Here is a 19,169-nt window from a genome sequence, read left to right on the forward strand (position 1 = left end):
GGGGGGGGGGGGGGGGCGTCTCCCAGCCTCCAAAGCCCACAGAACCACTGACAGGAGGTCCGCTATGCTTAGAAAAGAGCTTATGTGAACGTGGCCGAGGCGTGGTTTTTTTTCCTCGGGCCCGAGAGAGCGAAGGGCCTGGGATGTGAGTGTGCCTGCCGGAATTGCGAGCCCCACACACACGGGCGGCCCGTAATGGCTTCCACCTTACCTTTAAGAATACTAGATTACCAGGATGGAACGCCTCCCCGACGGAGGCGGGCGGAGGGAATGCGGTTGAACGCCGATTGGTGGAGTCCCCGCGGGAAATGGGTGAGCGCGAGGAGCGTGCGCGCTCCTGTAGGCGGTGACAGTGGTGGCGAGCGGCCGCGTCAGCGCTTGCGAGGAGGGGGAAGGTGGACTGCTTTTGTAGGGTGGCGGCGGCGGCGGTGGCGCCTTCCCGTTTGGCCTGTGCCCTTTCTGTTGCCGGAGCTGGACGGACTGTGACTGAAGGAGAGTCGGGAGCGGGGGTCGCTGCTTTTGCCCGTACATCGAAGTAAGGACGAGCTGCCGCTCGGATTCTTTTCCTTTCCCCCCTATCCCCCGCCCCCTCACTGCACACTCGGAGAACGCGGCGGCGGCGGCGGCGGCGGCGGCAGTGGCGGTGGTGGCGGTGGCCGATCATTCTTCATCTCACCCCACCCTGCCCTCTCCTCTCCACCGCCCCCTTTTCCTGAGGGCGCCGGCCTGCGGCCCAATTCTCTCCTCACCCCGCCCGCCGCCCGCCCGCTCGCTTTCAACCCCGCCGCTGCTGCAGCCATGTCCGCGCACGCCCAGATGCGTGCTATGCTGGACCAGCTGATGGGCACCTCCCGGGATGGAGACACTACCCGCCAGCGAATCAAATTCAGTGATGACAGAGTGTGCAAGAGTCACCTTCTCAACTGCTGCCCTCATGATGTTCTCTCTGGAACCAGGATGGATCTTGGGGAATGCCTGAAGGTCCACGACTTGGCTTTAAGAGCAGATTACGAAATCGCGTCCAAAGAACAAGACTTTTTCTTTGAGCTCGATGCAATGGATCATCTGCAGTCATTCATCGCCGACTGCGACCGGAGAACGGAAGTGGCCAAGAAAAGACTAGCAGAGACTCAGGAAGAGATTAGCGCCGAAGTGGCCGCTAAAGCCGAGCGCGTCCACGAACTGAATGAGGAGATCGGTAAGTTGCTCGCCAAAGTGGAACAGCTGGGGGCTGAAGGGAATGTGGAGGAATCCCAGAAAGTAATGGACGAAGTGGAAAAGGCCCGAGCGAAGAAGAGAGAGGCCGAGGAAGTCTATCGGAATTCCATGCCGGCCTCCAGCTTCCAACAGCAGAAACTTCGAGTCTGTGAAGTCTGCTCCGCTTATCTGGGTCTTCACGACAATGACAGGCGACTTGCCGACCATTTCGGGGGGAAACTACACCTGGGGTTTATCGAGATACGAGAGAAACTTCAAGAGTTAAAGAGAGTCGTGGCCGAGAAGCAAGAAAAAAGAAACCAGGAGCGCCTGAAACGCAGAGAAGAAAGAGAGAGAGAAGAAAGGGAGAAACTGAGGCGGTCCCGGTCGCATAGCAAGAACCCCAAACGATCCCGGTCCCGAGAGCATCGCAGACACCGATCTCGCTCCACTTCACAGGAACGAAAGAGAACTAGATCCAAGTCTCACGAGAAGCGCCACCGCCACAGGTCACGCTCCAGCAGCCACAGCCACCAGAGAAGTGGGCATAGCTCCAGAGACCGGAGCAAAGAGAAATCCAAAAGAAGATCCTCAAAAGAAAGGTCTTCTGGCGATAAAGAGCGTTTGCGAGATCAAGACCTAGCCTCGTATGACAAAAACAGGCGCTCGAGAGATTGGTCACCTCGCGACAGAGAAAAAAAAGACAAGAAACGTTCCTATGAGAGTGCTAATGGCTGTTCGGAAGACAGGAGGAGCTCTGAAGAGCCGGAAGCTGGGGAGATATAACAGTCTATATGTTTCTTCAATCCGTACGCCTCCTATAGAGTTACATACTGTTGTTTAGTTTACGGCTATTCAAGGTGACCCAGCCATTCCAGACACCGATCCAACTAGGCTAGATGTAAAGTATCTAAAGTTTGCCTGTAACTCAATCTGAACTGAATCTCTTTTCCTGGATGAAGTCTAAAGGTACATCCATAATTTCTGGTGAACCCTAATACAATTCTGAAAGGTTACTCTGTTCACAGGTGCAGTTTTATGTAGTATGATGCAAATCTGTGTTTAATTTTTCAGTAGAAATTAGAGTGAAAAAAATTGTGTTACTTGTCTTGGGTTTTCTTGAACATTTGTAAAATTCTTTCCTAGTCCAAATAGCAGGAACTTTGGGAGCCTTGTTTTGATTTCTTCCTTTGCCCTTCTGTCCTACCCTCCCACAATAGGATCCCAAAATGCAAAATGGGGAGGGAAGTAGAGGGGCCATAAAACTTGGGTTAGAAACTTCTGTTCCCACTACTTGGTTACTACTTGGTTTCCATTCAGATCGTTTATTGCAGGGGTGTGTATTCTGGAGAAAATGGAAATGTTTGTTTCTTTTTCCCTTTTTTAAAAAAAAAAAAACTATTTAGATTTGCAAGTTACACCTGTTGCATTACGCCTTTTGCATTTTTATTGAAATTTCGAAGTCAAGCCTTGTCTTGGTTTTTCTGTTTCATTGAATTGCTATGTTCAGATTATTGTGGGGAATCTTTCTTAAGCAATTCTTGCTTTTTTTTTTTCTTGTGGAGTGTAAAGGCTACACTTTTTAATTGTAAAAAAGGTAATAATAATAATCATAATAATAAAATGAAAGCAGTAATCATCACCACTTCACCATTAAACAACCTGCATTGTTTAAAAAAAAAAAAAAAGATGCCAGGTTGTTTCATCTGATAGGTTTTTTTGAAGTGGTTACTCTAACCCCAGGACTGGCTATTGTGCAATAAAGAGTCCATACTTGAGGATGCGAGGGCTTCACCATGGGATGTCAGTTGTATGATCAACAGAGGGGAATACGGTGGAGAGGTACTGTGAAGCTAGGAAGGACAAAACTTGGCTACATGTTGACTATCTGGGATGCACCAAGGTGGGGAACCTGTGCAACTAGTAGCATGGGGATGTCTTGAACAGGGAGAGGATGTTGGCTGGAGGGGACATTTTGTTTTCTTTTTGGAAGACGGGGGGGAAACGAGCATGAATTGCTCTTTTGGACACAGGGGAATGGAGGAACCTGGGGCATCTCTTTTTGGAGAAGCCTGGGGCATCTCCATTTGGAGAAGTCTAGTCTCTTGGGGATGGGAGGAAAGAGGATTGGGCTGGAAAAACAGGACTGAGAATCATCTTCAGCAAGGTGGCAATGATTGGTATGAGATTTGACGTCTTTCCTAAGGGCAGCCTCTTGAAGACTACGACAAGAGGACTACAAGGACTTGTGAGTTTGCCGCATATGCTCTCCACGCGCGAGCCCACTTTTCCTTGGATTCTGGATTATTGGAGAGACAGTGTGTTATAGATTGGGGGGAGGGAGTCGGGGAAGATATTTTCAGTTGATACTGTTCAAGTCTGCCACCATAATCGAAACATCTTTGTAAAAGCTAAACAATTGAGTCTGACTAATAGATACCAATTGATAATCATGGTAGGAGGGAAGAAGCACACTGCTGAGGGCTTGGGAGCTCAGCAGCCTTAGGATGATATCCCTCCATCAGCCCAAGGCTAAGGTTAGAGTCCCAAGGAAGGAAGCAGCCAGGCTCTGGGGCCCCAGCTCCTCAGTCTGAGTGGGAGTTGGGATAGTAGCCCCGGGGCATTGGCCACCTTTGACTCTCCATACCTTAGCCCAGTGCCTGGTCAAACGTGCTTCATTCATATCTTGACTGGCAACCTCACTGACAACTAACTGCATGTGGGAAAGCCCAGAAAGCCAGGCACTGAAAGGGCCGTGACTGACTGGGAACCTGTTCACTGGACCTACAGCAAGCATTCGAGCTTTCTAGGTAGGGGACCGGTTCAGGACAGTAAAAAAGAGTTCAGTGTGGCATTCCAGCCACGCTCAAGCCTGGACAGATGGGGATTGCTTCACCAGCAGCGAGCAAGGCGAGCCTCCTGCAGTGGCCAGGCAACTGATGCAGAGAAGACCTGGGATGACTCCACAGTCAAGGCCGTGGCCTTCTCTTTGGATTGATTTGGTTGGGTTTGGTTTTGCTTTGCTTCGATCTAGTTGCGATAAAGCAGGGCCTCTTGATCTTTTTTTTTTTTCTTTCTTTTCTCTTTAATGATACCATGAATCCCTGGGGAGTTTCGCAGAAGCTTGGGGCCTTCTCAAAATAATATTGTGAAATGCATCAGATAAACTAAATGAGACTGTAAAAGGAAAATAATCATATTGCAAGAAATATGTAAGTTATTTCCTTTTTCTTTTCCTTTTTAAATAAGTTTTTATTGATGTGTCTCTCATCATGTTTCCCGGATAACTTCCCCCTCCCCCTTCCAAAGAGCCATGCCATATAACAAATAGTATTATTTTTAAGGAGGAAAAGATAACAAAACTGACGGAAACATTGAAAAAGTCTCAAAACTTGTGCAGCGTATGACATCTGTGGACCTACTACAATGAGATGGAATGTGTTGCAGCTGTCTTCTCATATGTCTTCATTCAAGTTATGTTCGATCTTTACAATGTTTTTATTGTCACTTTTGATCTTTTTGGAGTATTGTTGTTTTTTTTCCTATTTACATTGTTGTTACTGTGTATATTGTTTCCTTGGCTCTGTTTGCTTCACTCTGCTCTTGTAGGTCTTTCCCCCGTGTTTCAATTTATTTTTAACAAAAGGGTAAACCGAGGCAGATCTCTGTGCAAGATAACCTTTATTAGCAGGGCATACTCTCTGTTAATAAAAGAGTCAGCGGCCCGCCTCTATTTGTGACAAAGACCCTAAGCAAAGGAACAGTTCCCCTTTTGTGTAAGGTTTGGGGGGGGTACAAAATAAGAACAGAACATCATGGGATTAAGTTCAAAATAGCTGGTTACAGAGCTGAGGGGTAGGGAACGCCGTCATCAGTTGGAAGTTTGGTAATGGGGGCTAGTAGTGACTGCCTGCCCTTCTCTCGTGAGTCTAGAAGAGCTCACTGTTGAGAGTCCAAGTGCAAGATAATGGCCCAGACTTGGAAAGCAAACCAGACATCCTTGCAAAATAGCTTGGTTGCGTAAAGGCCCAGATCCCTTTCTCACCCAGTCCCGAAGGTCAGCAGAATTTCTTGAGGCAAGAATAGATCAGTGATTAGCAGGAGAGCTAGATGTTCAAACATCACCCATTACAGGCTAGCTGGATTCTGAACTTAGTTAAGAGACAACCATGACTTACGCAGTTACAGGATAAAATCAATTATTTGTAAATAGTATCAATACATAAATGATATAGGCTCAGTTTTAATCTTCTCACCTGCTTCTCTGTATGTATCCCATCATTTTTTACAGTGCAGTAATTTTTCATTATATTTGTATATTACAATTTGTCAAGCCATTTCTCAGTGAATGGGCATCTCCTTTGTTTCCGATCCTTTGCTATCACAAAAACTGCTGCTATAAAGATTTTGGTGTATATGAAGACTTTCTTCTTAATATAGCTTCCCTGGGGTGGTGTTGTTGTTCAGTCGTTTCAGTGATGTCTGACCCTTTGTGAACCCGTTTGGGGTTTTCTTGGAAAAGATACTGGAGTGGTTTGCCATTTTTTTCTCCAGCTCATTTTACCGATGAGGAACTGAAGCAAATAAGGTTAGGTGACATGCCCAGGGTCACCAGCTAGTAAGTATCTGAGGCCAGATTTAAGCTCAGGAAGATGAGTCTTCCAGACTTAAGGCCCAGCACTCTATCCACTGTGCCGTCTAGCTGCCCTTTCCCTGAGGCATGAGCCCAGGAATGGATTCTCTGGTTCAAAGGTTATATACCTTTCAGTCACTTTTTTTTTTTTTTTTTGCATAATTCCAAATTGCTTTCCAAAGAGGTGGTACCATTTCACATCTCTACCAACAACGTATTAGTGTGCCTATCCTTCGACAGCCCCTCCAACGTTGACTACTGCCATTTTGGTCTTTTTTTCCTTCAATTTTCAGGATGTGCGGTAAAAACTCAAGGTTGTTTTGATTTGCATTTCTCTTTTGATTAGTGATTTTCACCATCCTTTCATATGGTTGTGAATACTTGGTAACTTTTTTCAAATTTGTTTGTTCATATCCTTTGACCACTTATCTATTGGAGAATGACATATATATATGTACGTACATACATATATATATAGAACACATGTGTTGTTATATATATATATATAAAAAATATCCTGGATACCAAACCCTTATCAGAGAAATTTGATACCAAGATTTCTTTCGCATCCAACCACTTCTCTTGTTATCCTAGGTGAATTCGTTCTGTCTGTGTAGAAACTTTTCAGTTTCATGTAATCAAAGTTACCTGTTTTGATTTTGTAATTGCCTCTATCTCTTCTTTGGTTAAAAAAAAAAATATCTCCTACCCATAGCTGTGAGATGTATATGATCTATTTGATGTTAATATATAATGGGTTTATCATTGTCGTTTTACAATAAATCAATAAATGCATATCTTAAAATTTTATCGTGTTTCATTTCTTATATAGTCTATTATATGCTATCATATATAATATAGGGTATAGTATTCACCCATAGTTCTAAAAAAAAAACAAAAACACTTTGTGTCCTCGGTAGTTGGTGTTTGTTTTTTTTTTTTTTTAAACCCTCACCTTCTGTCTTGGACTCAATACTGTGTATTGGTTCTAAGACAGAAGAGCAGTAAGGGCTAGACGATGGGGGTCAAGTGACTTGCCCAGGGTCACCCAGCTGGGAAGTGTCTGAGGCCGGATTTGAACCTGGGACCTCTCGTCTCTAGGCCTGGCTCCTAAATATTTTTTAAAAGTGCAAAGGGATTGTCAGACCAAAAACTATGTGAGGTACTTCTCTAAGGGGACATCTGTGTATGCGAATGACACATCTTAGAGCCCAGGGGCCTAGCACTTGAGGATCGTTGCCATCCAGGAGAGAGGAGCAAGATTTCATTGAATACCTTGGCACAGGACCAAATCTGCAGTGACAGGCTGGAATGGAGATAAATGCCTAGAAAGAGGCCACTAGGCCATCTCTAAAATGCTTCCCAGTCACCCTAGAGGCAATCAAGTTAGGAAAGCACCCTGCTGGCTGTGGGAATTCTAACATCACCTCTGCCCCTCCCCTCTCCCACCCTCCAAAGGCCCCCGGCCAAAGGTTTTAGGCTTCAGCAAGGTGTGGTCCAAGAGGCCTTCCTCAAGATTGGCCTAACTGCTAGAGGGAAGATGGTACTGGGCGGAGAGGAACCAACTTCACCCCTGTAGGTAGAGCTGATGGGAGGTCTGGCACTTGCCTAGGAGAAAAGGAAAAGAATGAGCCCAGGCTGGGGCAGTCTTTCCCCCTCCGAAGGTAAGGCACACAGATGACAGAACTATCTGTGGTTGAGATCAAAGCAGAAGGGGCAACCTCCTGGGTTGGGTGATAACTAGAAAGCTGCTCTCTGGGCTTTCAAACCAACCTACCCATTGGGAACAGTAGAGTCTAGGAAAGCTTAGAGGAGCACCTGGTCCAAGGCTTTGCCTCTTCTTGAAAAACCTTTCTCTTACGTTGTGTGAATGTCTGGAGGGTGTATAAGAATATCCTCAGAGTCCCCCTAGCTTATTCCAATCAATTGTAGAAAGCATATCAGCACACGCTACATTAGATCACGCGTGCATGGGCATCATTCCAGGGCTCCATCAGGTTTTCGTTTCAAACTCTCCTACTGAACCACCAGCTTACCCTCCTCTCGCTCTTCTAGGCAGGCATTTGCTATCCTTCTCCCTAGAACAGGAATGGAGTAAGCCAGAGCTTTCCGACCATTGGAAAGAGTTCTCGGGTCTCTACTTCACTGTCCCCCCTCACTCTCCTTTCGAATGGTTCAGGTCTAATTTCAGTAGGAACCGCAACTTCTGGATCTGAGAACATAGGGTAAGTTCCTGCCTGGAGTCTGTCAGTCCCCGCGCCCATCATGAGGAATTCCTTCACTTCCACAGCCACCAGCTGCATTAGTCGTCCCGTGGTTCTCATTATGTGGTCCCTGAGAAGCAAAAGCTTGAATACGCAGGGCCTCTTGCCTTCCAGGTTTATTATGCTAGCTATTACACTTTTGGCAGGAAGGACAACAACCAGTTAACGCTAGACTTGGTACATCTTCCCTGGGAGCCTCCTCCAGACCCTGCCGGGCTATTCTCTGCCTGCTTCCTGTCTTATAGACAAAAGGACTCTATGTGGTCAACAGGACTTTCACGACCAAGGACCATACGGTGTCGTGCCATTTTATAACTGCGTCCTTGAATGTATTTGCCACATCCTTCCCCCAACTCAACCATAATAAGAATAATAGGACTGTCATCTCATCCCAATTACAACTCTGCAAAAATGTAAGGAGTGGGTCTACTTCCAATATTGTGTTAGTTTAGAGGTAGAGATGATCCTTGAGTGATTCCAAGTCATTGCCAAAAGGAGGTTTTTACTGCTCTTATAGGCAGGGATGGGCAACAAGAATAGAGTGGCACTGAATTGATCTGGTTGTGACCTCCCCTGCTCTTTGGGAACATGTCTGGTCACCCAAGCAAGGCAGTCTTCCGAAAGCCACTGAGAGATAGAGGCAAGATGTAACTGTTGTGAGCCTAATTGTGCCAACATTCCCTTCTAAACAACTTTTAAATAACATATCAAAGCAAATTCTGGAGTGAGATAGCCAAAAAAGGCCAGAGTGATTCATTGTTCTAACCCAAGACAGCTTAGGAGATCAGAGGGAAAGATCTGTGATACTAGGGTGGGGACTGCCAGGCGCAGGATAGTACAGTGTAGCGTTAACAGCGGCTCTGGGCTTTGGAGGCAGCAGTGAAAACAGCAGCAGCAGCAGCAATTTTGCAAGCTCTCATTACCCAAAATTGGTAAGGAGATTGTATTACTTGTCAGAAATGACAAGTCAGAGGGAATTTCTGTGATGGCACTGGGCACAAGTCCGGTCTCAGTTTACCAACTCCATTGTTCATTACTGCGTTCTGGGTTGTGTTACAGAGGAGGGAGGAGTGTTGGCACTTGTAGTTATAAAAAGAGAAGAGTTCCTACTCTGGTAAAGACCAGAGCATAGATTAGGAAGGCAGGGAGCACACCTCTCCTTGGATCATACCACGTTAGAAGCATTGAAATCTGAAGAGAATCTCAGGATTAGTTGTGAAAATAATAGGGTAGGAAAAGCCTGAAATTGGGGGCATTGCTCTTCCCCTCAATTCATTGGAGTCTAATTAACAAAGTTCAAAGCCACAAAATAAGCTGAAAAATGAGCAGACAACAAAAAGAACGACTAAAAAATGATTATAGTAACAGGGAAGCTCAAGATACGAACTCAGATAAAGACAATGATACAAAAACATCTATGAGCAAAGCCTTAAAGAAAAAAATAACTATATTGGACACAAACTCAAGAAGAATTCCTGGAAGAGTTAAAGATTTTTTAAAAGAGCAAAAAGGCATTTTAAAAATTGAATTAAGGTAGGTATAAACTATATCACACTATTGACTACCTTGGGGAAGGGAGGGGCTAGAGGGAGGGAGGGAGACAAATCTGAATTCTAAAATGTCAGAAAACAATTGTCAAAAATTGTTCCTACGTGACTCTAAATGATCACTCTATTGCAAATAATAATATGGAAATAGGTCTTGATCAATGATACTTGTAAAACCCAGTTGAATTGCCCTTTGGCTATGGGAGAGGGGAGGGAAAGAACATGAATCATGTAACCATGGGAAAATATTCTTAATTAATTAATTAAAGGAATTTTTAATTGTTCCTACATGTAACTGAGAAAATAAAAAAAAATCTGAAGAAAATGATAGAATGCTTTTATCTTTTCAAAGCCTTTAACAAAAGACAAAAGCCTAGCCCATTTAGATGCCTTGGGGACTGGGAAAAAATTACATTACCTTTAGAAATTGGACTATTTATGCCTAACTTTCAAAATGGAGGTTGAAGAAAATGATCAATTTCTCATAGGAATACTCCTAATAAATAATACAATTCAGAATTTAAATAGTTAAATGAATGGTAGAGTAATAATTGGGGAAAATTAGAAGAATGAAAGAAAATTATGAAAAAAATTATTGATAGTTTGATTTTAAAAAAAGCACAAAAACAGTGAAGAAAATAAAATTTGAAAAAAAAATTGGCCCAATGGTAAAAAAAAAAAAAAAAGAAATCTCATTGAAAGAAAGAAATTTTAAAAAGCAGAATTGGCCAAATTGTAAAAAGAGAAACAAAAGCTCAATATGGAAAATAATTTCTTAAAAATTAGAATTGGTCAAGTGGAAAACAACTCATGAGATATTAAAGACAAAACAAAAGCAACAGAATAAAAAAATAAAAGGAAATGTGAAATATCTCATTAGAGGAACCACTTTCCTGGAAAAAAGATTGAGAAGAGAGAATCTAAGAATTATTGGTAGGACAATAGGTGGCTCAGTGGATAGAGAACCAGGCCTGGAAATGGGAAGTAATGGGTTTGAATCTGGTCTCAGAACTTCCTGACTCTGTGACCCTGGGCAAGTCATTCAACTCCAATTGCCTAACTCATACCACTTCTCTGCCTTGGAATCAATACTTAATTTTAAGAAAGAAGGTAAGAGTTTAAAAAAAATCAAATAAATAGATAAAAAAGAATTATTGGACTAAAAGTGAAGCCAAGATAGTAGATTAAAAACAATAAACCAATTGAATTCTCCTAGCATTCCCCTCCAAACAACTTTTAAATAACTTCTTAAATAAAATTTTGGAGCAGCAGAGCCAACAAAAGTGAGACATTTTTCTAGCCTAAGAAAATTTAAGAAGTAAGCAGGCGAGGTCTTTGATTTGGGAGTGGGAGCTGGGCCAGAGCACAACAGCATTAAGAGCTGCAGCCCTTGAAGGCAGCTACAATAGCAGAGCTGGTGGTAGCAGCAGTAGCAACTTCAGAAGCTGTCAGAAAGACATTACAACTTGAGGCAGGTAGACATACACAGGGTAAAGGTAAGAGGGTGGGAGCAAAATTTACTGGGCCACAACTGAGACAAAGAAGGCAGGAGTAGCAATTATGATCTCAGACAAAGTTAAAGCAAAAATAGATCTGATTGAAAGAGATAAGGAAGGTAATTACGTTTTGATGAAAGGCAGTATAAATAATGAAGAAATATCACTACTCAACATATATGCACCAAATGGTGTAACATTCAGATTTCTAAAGGAGAAACTAAAGGAGCTTCAAGAGGAAATAAATAGCAAAACCATACTAGTGGGGGACTTCAACCTTCCCCTATCAGAACTAGATAAATTGAACCAAAAAAAAAAATAAGACAAAGTAAGAGAAGTGAATGAAATGTTAGAAAAATTAGAGCTAATAGATATCTGGAGGAAATTGAATAGGGATAAAAAGGAATATACTCTCTTTTCAGCAGCACGTGGCACATATACAAAGATTGACCATGTACTAGGGCATAAAAACATTGCAAACAAATGTAGGAAAGCAGAAATAATAAATGCAATTTTTTTCAGACCATGATACAATAAATATAATAACCAATATATGGTTTATGGAAAGGCAAATTTAAAATTAATTGAAAAATAAAATCTAATTCTTCAAAATCAAAGAAAAAATTACTGATTTCATTGAAGAAAATGACAATAAAAAACTATATAAAAATCTATGGGATTAAATAAATACATTAACTAAAACTAATTAATTAAACAAATTAAATGAATAAATGAATTAAAAATCCCCAGATAAAAACTAAATTGGAAATCCTAAAAATTGAAAGAGAAATTAATAAAGTTGAAAGCAAAAGAACTTTTGAACTAATAAATAAGATTAGGAGCTGGTACTTTGAAAAAACAAATAAAATAGATAAAGTACTAGTTAATCTAATAAAAAAAGAAAGAAGAGAATCTAATTAACAGTATCAAAGATGAAAAGGGTGATCTCACCTCTAATGAAGAGGAAATTAAGGTAATCATTAAGAACTATTTTGCCCAATTATATGGCAATAAATATGACAATCTAGGTGAAATGGGTGAATATTTACAAAAATTTAAATTGCCTAGATTGAAAAAAGAGAAAATAGGATACTTAAATAATCTGGTCTCAGAAAAAAAAAATTGAACAAGCCATTAAGGAATTCCCTAAGAAAAAAATCCCCATGGCCAGATGAATTCACAAATGAATTCTATCAAACATTTAAAGAACAATTAATCCCAATACTACACAAACTCACAAAATAAACAAAGAAGGAGTCTTTCCAAATTATTTTTATGACACAAATATGGTACTGATTCTAAAGCCAGGAAGACCAAAACAGAGAAAGACAACCACAGACCAATCTTCTTAATGATCATAGATGTAAAAATCTTAAATAAGATACTATCAGAAAGACTCCAGCAAGTTATCACAAGGATTATTCACTATGATCAGGTGGGATTATACCAGGAATGCAAGAATGGTTTAATATTAGGAAAACCATCCACATAAATGACCATATGAACAACCAAACCAACAGAAATCGTGTGGTTATCTCAATAGATTCAGAAAAAGCCTTTGAAAAAAATACAACACTCATTCCTATTGAAAATACTAGAAAGGGGGCAGCTGGGTAGCTCAGTGGATTGAGAATCAGGCCTAGAGATGGGAGGTCCTAGGTTCAAATCCGATTTCAGACACTTCCCAGCTGTGTGACCCTGGGCGAGTCACTTGACCGCCATTGCCCAGCCTTACCACTCTTCCACCAAGGAGCCAATATACAGAAGTTAAGGGTTTTGAAAAAAAGAAAACACTAGGAAGTATAGGAATAGAAAGGCCTTTCCTCAAAATTATAAACAGTATATATTTAAAATCATCAACAAGCATCATCTGCAATGGGGATAAATTAGAAGCCTTCCCAATAAGATCAGGAATGAAGCAAGGATGCCCACTGTCACCTCTAATGTTTAACATTGTACTGGAAACACTAGCAGTAGCAATTAGAGAAGAAAAAGAAATTGAAGGGATTAAAGTAGGCAATGAGGAGACTAAACTCTCACTCTTTGCAGATGATATGATGGTCTACTTAAAGAATCCGAGAGAATCAACTAAAGAGCTAATGGAAATAACAACTTGAGCAAAGTTGCAGGATACAAAATAAACCCACATAAATCATCAGCATTTCTATATATTTCCAACACAACTCAGCAGCAAGAGTTAGAAAGAGAAATTCTATTTAAAATCACTCTAGAGTCTAGACAATATAAAATGTTTAGAAATCTATCTGCCAAGACAAACACAGAAATTATATGAACACAACTACAAAACACTTTCCACACAATTAAAACTGAATTTAAATAATTGGAAAAACATTAATTGCTCATGGTAGGATGAGCTAATATAATAATAATGATAATCCTACCCATATTTATTTATTTATTCACTACCATACCTATCAAAATACAAAAAAACTTTTATTGAATTAGAAAAAATATAACAGTGTTCATCTGGAAGAACAAAAGATCAAGAAAATGAAGGAAAATAATGAAAAACAATATGAAGGATGGGGGCCTAGCAGTACCAGATCTTACACTATACTATAAAGCAGTGGTCATCAAAACAATATGGTACTGGCTAAGAGACAGAAGGGAGGATCAGTGGAATAGACTTGGGGTAAATTTACTTGGCAAGATAGTATACAATAAAACCAAAGATCTCAGCTTTTGGGACAAGAACCCACTGTTTGACAAAAACTGCTGGGAAAATCAGAAAATGATATGGGATAGATTAAGTTTAGATCAACATCTCACACCTTATACCGAGATAAATTCAGAATGGGTAAATGACTTAAATATAAAAAAGGAAACTATAAGTAAATCAGATGAACATAGAATAGCATACCTGCCAGATCTATAGAAAAGGAAAGAATTTAAGACCAAGCAAGAGATAGAGAATATTATAAAATGTAAAATAAATAATTTTGATTACATAAAATTAAAAAGGTTTTGTACAAACAAAACCAATGCAACCAAAATTAGAATGGAAACAAAAAAATGGGGAACAATATTTTTATAACAAAATCCTCTGACAAAGGTCTAATTTCTCAATATAAGGAATAAACCAATTGTACAAAAAATCAAGCCATTCCCCAGTTGATAAATGATCAAAGGACATGAATAGACAGTTTTTAGATAAATAAATCAAAACTATCAATAAGCACATGAAAAAGTGTTCTAAATCTCTCATAATTAGAGAAATGTAAATCAAAACAACTCTGAGACACCACCTCCCACCTTGCAGATTGGCAAATATGACATCAAAGGAAAGTAATAAATGTTGGAGAGGATGTGGCAAAATTGGGACACTAATGCATTGTGGTGGAATTGTGAATTGATCCAACCATTCTGGAGGGCAATTTGGAATCATGCTCAAAGGGCTATAAAAGAATGCCTGCCCTTTGATCCAGCCATACCATTGTTGGGTTTGTACCCCAAAGAGATCATAGATAAACAGACTTGTACGAAAATATTTATAGCTGTGCTTTTTGTGGTGGCAAAGAACTGGAAAAGGAGGGTATGTCCTTCAATTGGGGAATGGCTGAACAAACTGTGGTATATGCTGGTGATGGGATACTATTGTGCTCAAAGGAATAATAAACTAGAGGAGTTCCAGGTGAACTGGAAAGACCTCCAGGAATTGATGCAGAGTGAAAGGAGCAGAACCAGGAGAACATTGTACACAGAGACTGATACATTATGGCACAATCGAATGTAATAGGTTTTTCTACTACCAGCAATGCAATGACCCAGGACAATCCAGAGGAACTTAAGAGAAAGAATATCATCAACATCCAGAGAAAGAACTGTGGGAGCAGAAACACAGAAGAAAAACAACTGCTTCATCACATGGGTTGATGGGGATATGATTGGGGATGTTGACTTTAAGTGATCACTCTATTGCAAATATGAATAACATGGAAATAGGTTTTGAACAATGATACATGTATAACCCAGTGGAATTGTTCATTGGCTCTGGGAGTGGAGAGAGTTTAGGGGAGGGAAAGAACATGAATCATGGAACCATGGGAAAATATTCTAAATTGATTAATCAATTAAAAATAAAAACAAAAAAGAAAATATAAAATATAAAAAAGAAAGAGATTATAGGGGACCATTTCCTGGCACTGGCTGCAGCTGGCTATGACTGACAACTCCATTGCCCTTAAGCAGTTCTGGGTCATGGTTCCATGTGCTTATGGTGAGTCACGAGGGAGCACAAGCACAAGCCCTTATTGCAATTACAAAGCAGAGAGAAGCACTAGTGCTGGCAGTTGCAGCAGAATAGAGATCCCTCCTGGGTAAAGTCCAGAGCATAGACCAGAAGAGCAATGACCACACATCTCCCCAGCCACACCAATTAGAATTACTGCAGGGGGCATCTGGTTAGCTCAGTGGATTGAGACCCAGGCCTAGAGACGGGAGGTCCTAGGTTCAAATCTGACCTCAGACACTTCCCAGCTGTGTGACCCTGGGCAAATCACTTGACCCCCATTGCCTACCCTTACCACTCTTCTGCCTTGGAGCCAATACACAGTATTGACTCCAAAATGGAAGGTAAGGATTTAAAATTTTTTTTAATTAAAAAAAAAAAAAAGAAGTACTTCAAACTTGCAACCCCCACCCAGAACTAGCTCTGAAAACCACAGCATGAAAAGGCCTAAGGTGAACAAAGCCTAACTTTTACATAAAATTCAAAGTAAAAAAATAGAATGGGAAAATGAGGGAAAAAATACCTCGATCATAAAAATCTAATATAATGTCAGGAAAAACCAAGACAAAACCTCAGAAGACAATGACATGAAAACAGCTACAACCAAAGCTTCAAAGAGAAATGCTAATTGGACCCAAGCTGAACAAGAATTCCTAGAAAAGTTCAAGAAAGAGATAAGAGTGGTAGAAAGAAAATTTAAAAAATGAGACCGATACAAGAAAATTATGAAAAAAAATCATTAACAGCTTGTCAAAAGAGGTGCAAACATACTGAAGAAAAAAATACTTTAAAAAACAGAATTGGTCTAATGTTAAAAGAGGCACATACAATTGCTAAAGAAAAGAACTATTTAAAAAGCACAATTGGCCAAATGGCAGAGGGGCAGGGGAGAGAAAGGTACAAAAGCATACTTAAGAAAATAATTTCCTAAAAGTTAGAATTAAGCAAGTAGAAGCTAATGACTCTGAGAGATTAAGAAACAATAAAACAAAGTCAAAAGAATGAAAAAAATGGGAGAAACTGTGAAATATCTCATTAGAAAAACGACTAACCTGGAAAATAGATTGAGGAAAGATAAATTTTTTTTAAACCCTTACCTTCCATCTTAGAATCAATACTGTGTATTTGTTCTAAGGCAGAACAATGGTAAGAGTGGGCAATGGGGGTCAAGTGACTTTCCCAGGGTCACCCAGCTGGGAAGTGTCTGAGGCGGGATTTGAACCCAGGACCTTCCATCTCTGGGCCTGACTCTCAATCCACTGAACTATCCAGCTGCCCCTGAGGAACGATAACTTAAAGAATTATTGGACCACTTGAAAACCATGATCAAAGAAAGGGTCTAGACATCTTATTTTAAGGAATTTCCACAGAAAACTGCTTTGATATCTTAGATCTAGAGGTTTATAAAGGAAATCAAGGTGGCTCATTGGATTCAGAGCCAGGCCTGGGTTCAAATCTAGCCTCAGACACTTCCTAACTATGTGACCCTGGACAAGTCACTTAATCCCCAATTGCCTCACTCTTACCACTCTTCTGGCAGCATTAAGGCAGGCACAGCTATAGAGGAAACAATGAGAAAACAATAAATATCAAAGGCATGAGGATCCTTTGATTCAGTCTAGCAAAATCACATGCATGCCCTTCCAAGCATACTGAAACATTTTAGATAACACATATTCAAGAGCTTTTACCATCATGCAATAATGAGAGAAGTAGAAAAGACTTTATATGTCAGGTGATTTCATTCAGCAACTGAGTACACTATCACCAACCTAGTTGGGGTCACCACAGAACTGGAAGTTTTGCCTTACTGTTACATGGTTCCTGTCTCAAGCTAACATGTACACATTGCAAATTTCTGCAATAACTATAAGAATGACCTACTCCAATGTGAAATGGGGCAAGATGTGAATATGAGGAAAAGGAAGAACTTGAATTTTTTTTTATTTTTTATTAGACATTTATTAATATTTGTTTTTAACCTGTTTACATACTTTATGCCCCTACTTTCCCCTTCACCCCCCGCTCTCCCCCCACCCATGGCCAATGCACATTTCTACTGGTTGTAACATGTGTCTTTGTTCAGGGTCTATTTCCTATTCATGTCCGCCTCAGCCCATGCATTCAAGCAATTGTTTATCTTATATGTTTCCTCTCCTGCAGTCCTTCCTCTGAATGTGGGTAGCATCTTTACCATAAATCCCTCAGAGCTGTCTTGTGTCATTGCAGTGCTGCTGGTACAGGAGCCCATTACATTCAATTTTACCATAGTATATCAGTCTCTGTGTACAATGTTCTTCTGGCTCTGCTCCTTTCGCTCTGCATCACTTCCTGGAGGTCTCTTCAATTTGCATGGAATTCCTCCAGTTTATTATTCCTTTTAGCACAATAGTATTCCATCACCCGCATATACCACAATTTGTTCAGCCATTCCCCAATTGAAGGACATCCCCTCATTTTCCAGTTTTTTGCCACTACAAAAAGCGCAGCTATAAATATTTTCGTACAAGTCTGTTTATCTATGATCTCTTTGGGGTACAAACCCAGCAATGGTATGGCTGGATCAAAGGGCAGGCAGTCTTTTATAGCCCTTTGGGCATAAGGAACTTGAATTTTTTAAGTGAGGATAATGGCATTATTTGATATAGTAGAAGGGACTCAGTATGCTGAGGCTAGTCCATCTTTTATTCTCTTCTTCCCACCTCAGTTAAGTAGTTCCACCAGAGACACAAGTATTTGTAGAGAGGTCCTGACTGCATTTCCCAAAAGGACATGGAGGGCTCCATAGAAGGTGGATATTTTCAGTGAGTTGGACAAGAGCAACTGGAGGATGAGAACCCCAACCCAGATCAGCACTCTGCATGGAACATCTATATGCAACTGAACCCTTTTGAGCTAGCAGAAATGTACTGGGAGGAGAATAACATTTGGCGAGCAATTGAAGGAATGGGAAGATTTCCTTCATGTCTCTAGTCCTGTGCAGGAACTACTAAGGGGAGCAATTGCTTTAGGTGTGAGTTGATGACGTGACAATATGGGGGGAAAAATGAAGTTGTGTTCTACACTGGGAGAAGGGGAAAGGGAAAAGTAGAATGGGGAAATTTTTTCATATACAAGGGGCATGCAAGAAGAGCTTTTATAGTGGAGGGGGAAATGGAAGGATGGCAGTCAATGTTTGAACCTCACTTTAATCGGAATTTGTTTTCAGATGGTCAATTTCATCATAAAGGCGATGTCTTGACTTACACATGAGTTAGTTGAGGTAGAGTTGTACAAAGTCATCAACTTCAGTTTCTCTTCCGGAGTCACCCAGGTCCACTGGTAAGACAAAAGTCAAGATGACTGGCAATGGGCCTGGATATGGTAGATGACCTTGGCCTCTTTGATGTCTGACCAAGCTCCAAGTGTTCCACAGTGCCTACTTCTGCCATCTTCATGGCCATTGGAACAAATTGTTCTCATCCGTTCTTCAGGCTGAAATCCTCATATGTTTGGAGTAAAAAACCCCTAAGCCACAGATTGGTTTGAGACTTTTTGTTTACTCTCTATCTGGTTTAGCCCATCTCCTGAGATAGTTTGCCAAGATCTGACTGCTGCACGTACTACAGATTCTTGGAGCCACAAGTGAGAGTTGCACGGAATCTTGATTTAGAGAATGACTTTCGCTTGAGTTTGATTTGCTGAAATATTATAAATCTTCATACAGACAGATGAAAATCTCAGAAAAGGCGAGATTTCATTATTTTCCATGGAAAGAGAACAATCTTCTAAATTTAGTGGAAT

At 40.8% G+C, this 19,169-nt stretch overlaps 1 protein-coding gene across 2 annotated transcripts; it reads left to right on the plus strand.

Annotated features, from left to right (window-relative positions):
* The first annotated feature begins 798 nt into the window (after positions 1–798).
* LOC123253269 (putative RNA-binding protein Luc7-like 2) lies at positions 799–3,730 on the plus strand. Of its 2 annotated transcripts, XM_044682450.1 has the most exons (2): positions 799–1,799; positions 1,869–3,730. In XM_044682450.1, the coding sequence occupies exons 1-2, from the start codon at positions 799–801 to the stop codon at positions 1,981–1,983; spliced, it is 1,116 nt and encodes a 371-aa protein (XP_044538385.1). In that variant the 3' UTR covers positions 1,984–3,730. The 2 variants fall into 2 exon arrangements, with proteins under 2 accessions (XP_044538385.1, XP_044538384.1); XM_044682449.1 differs by having other exon boundaries at positions 799–3,727.
* Positions 3,731–19,169: the final 15,439 nt, after the last annotated feature.

This window comes from Gracilinanus agilis, chromosome X, assembly GCF_016433145.1.
Source record: "Gracilinanus agilis isolate LMUSP501 chromosome X, AgileGrace, whole genome shotgun sequence".
In the NCBI taxonomy this organism is placed as follows: domain Eukaryota; kingdom Metazoa; phylum Chordata; class Mammalia; order Didelphimorphia; family Didelphidae; genus Gracilinanus; species Gracilinanus agilis.

Excerpts from the sequence above, each read along its gene's own strand:
- LOC123253269 (XM_044682449.1), top strand. The coding sequence starts at position 799 with ATGTCCGCGCACGCCCAGATGCGTGCTATGCTGGACCAGCTGATGGGC.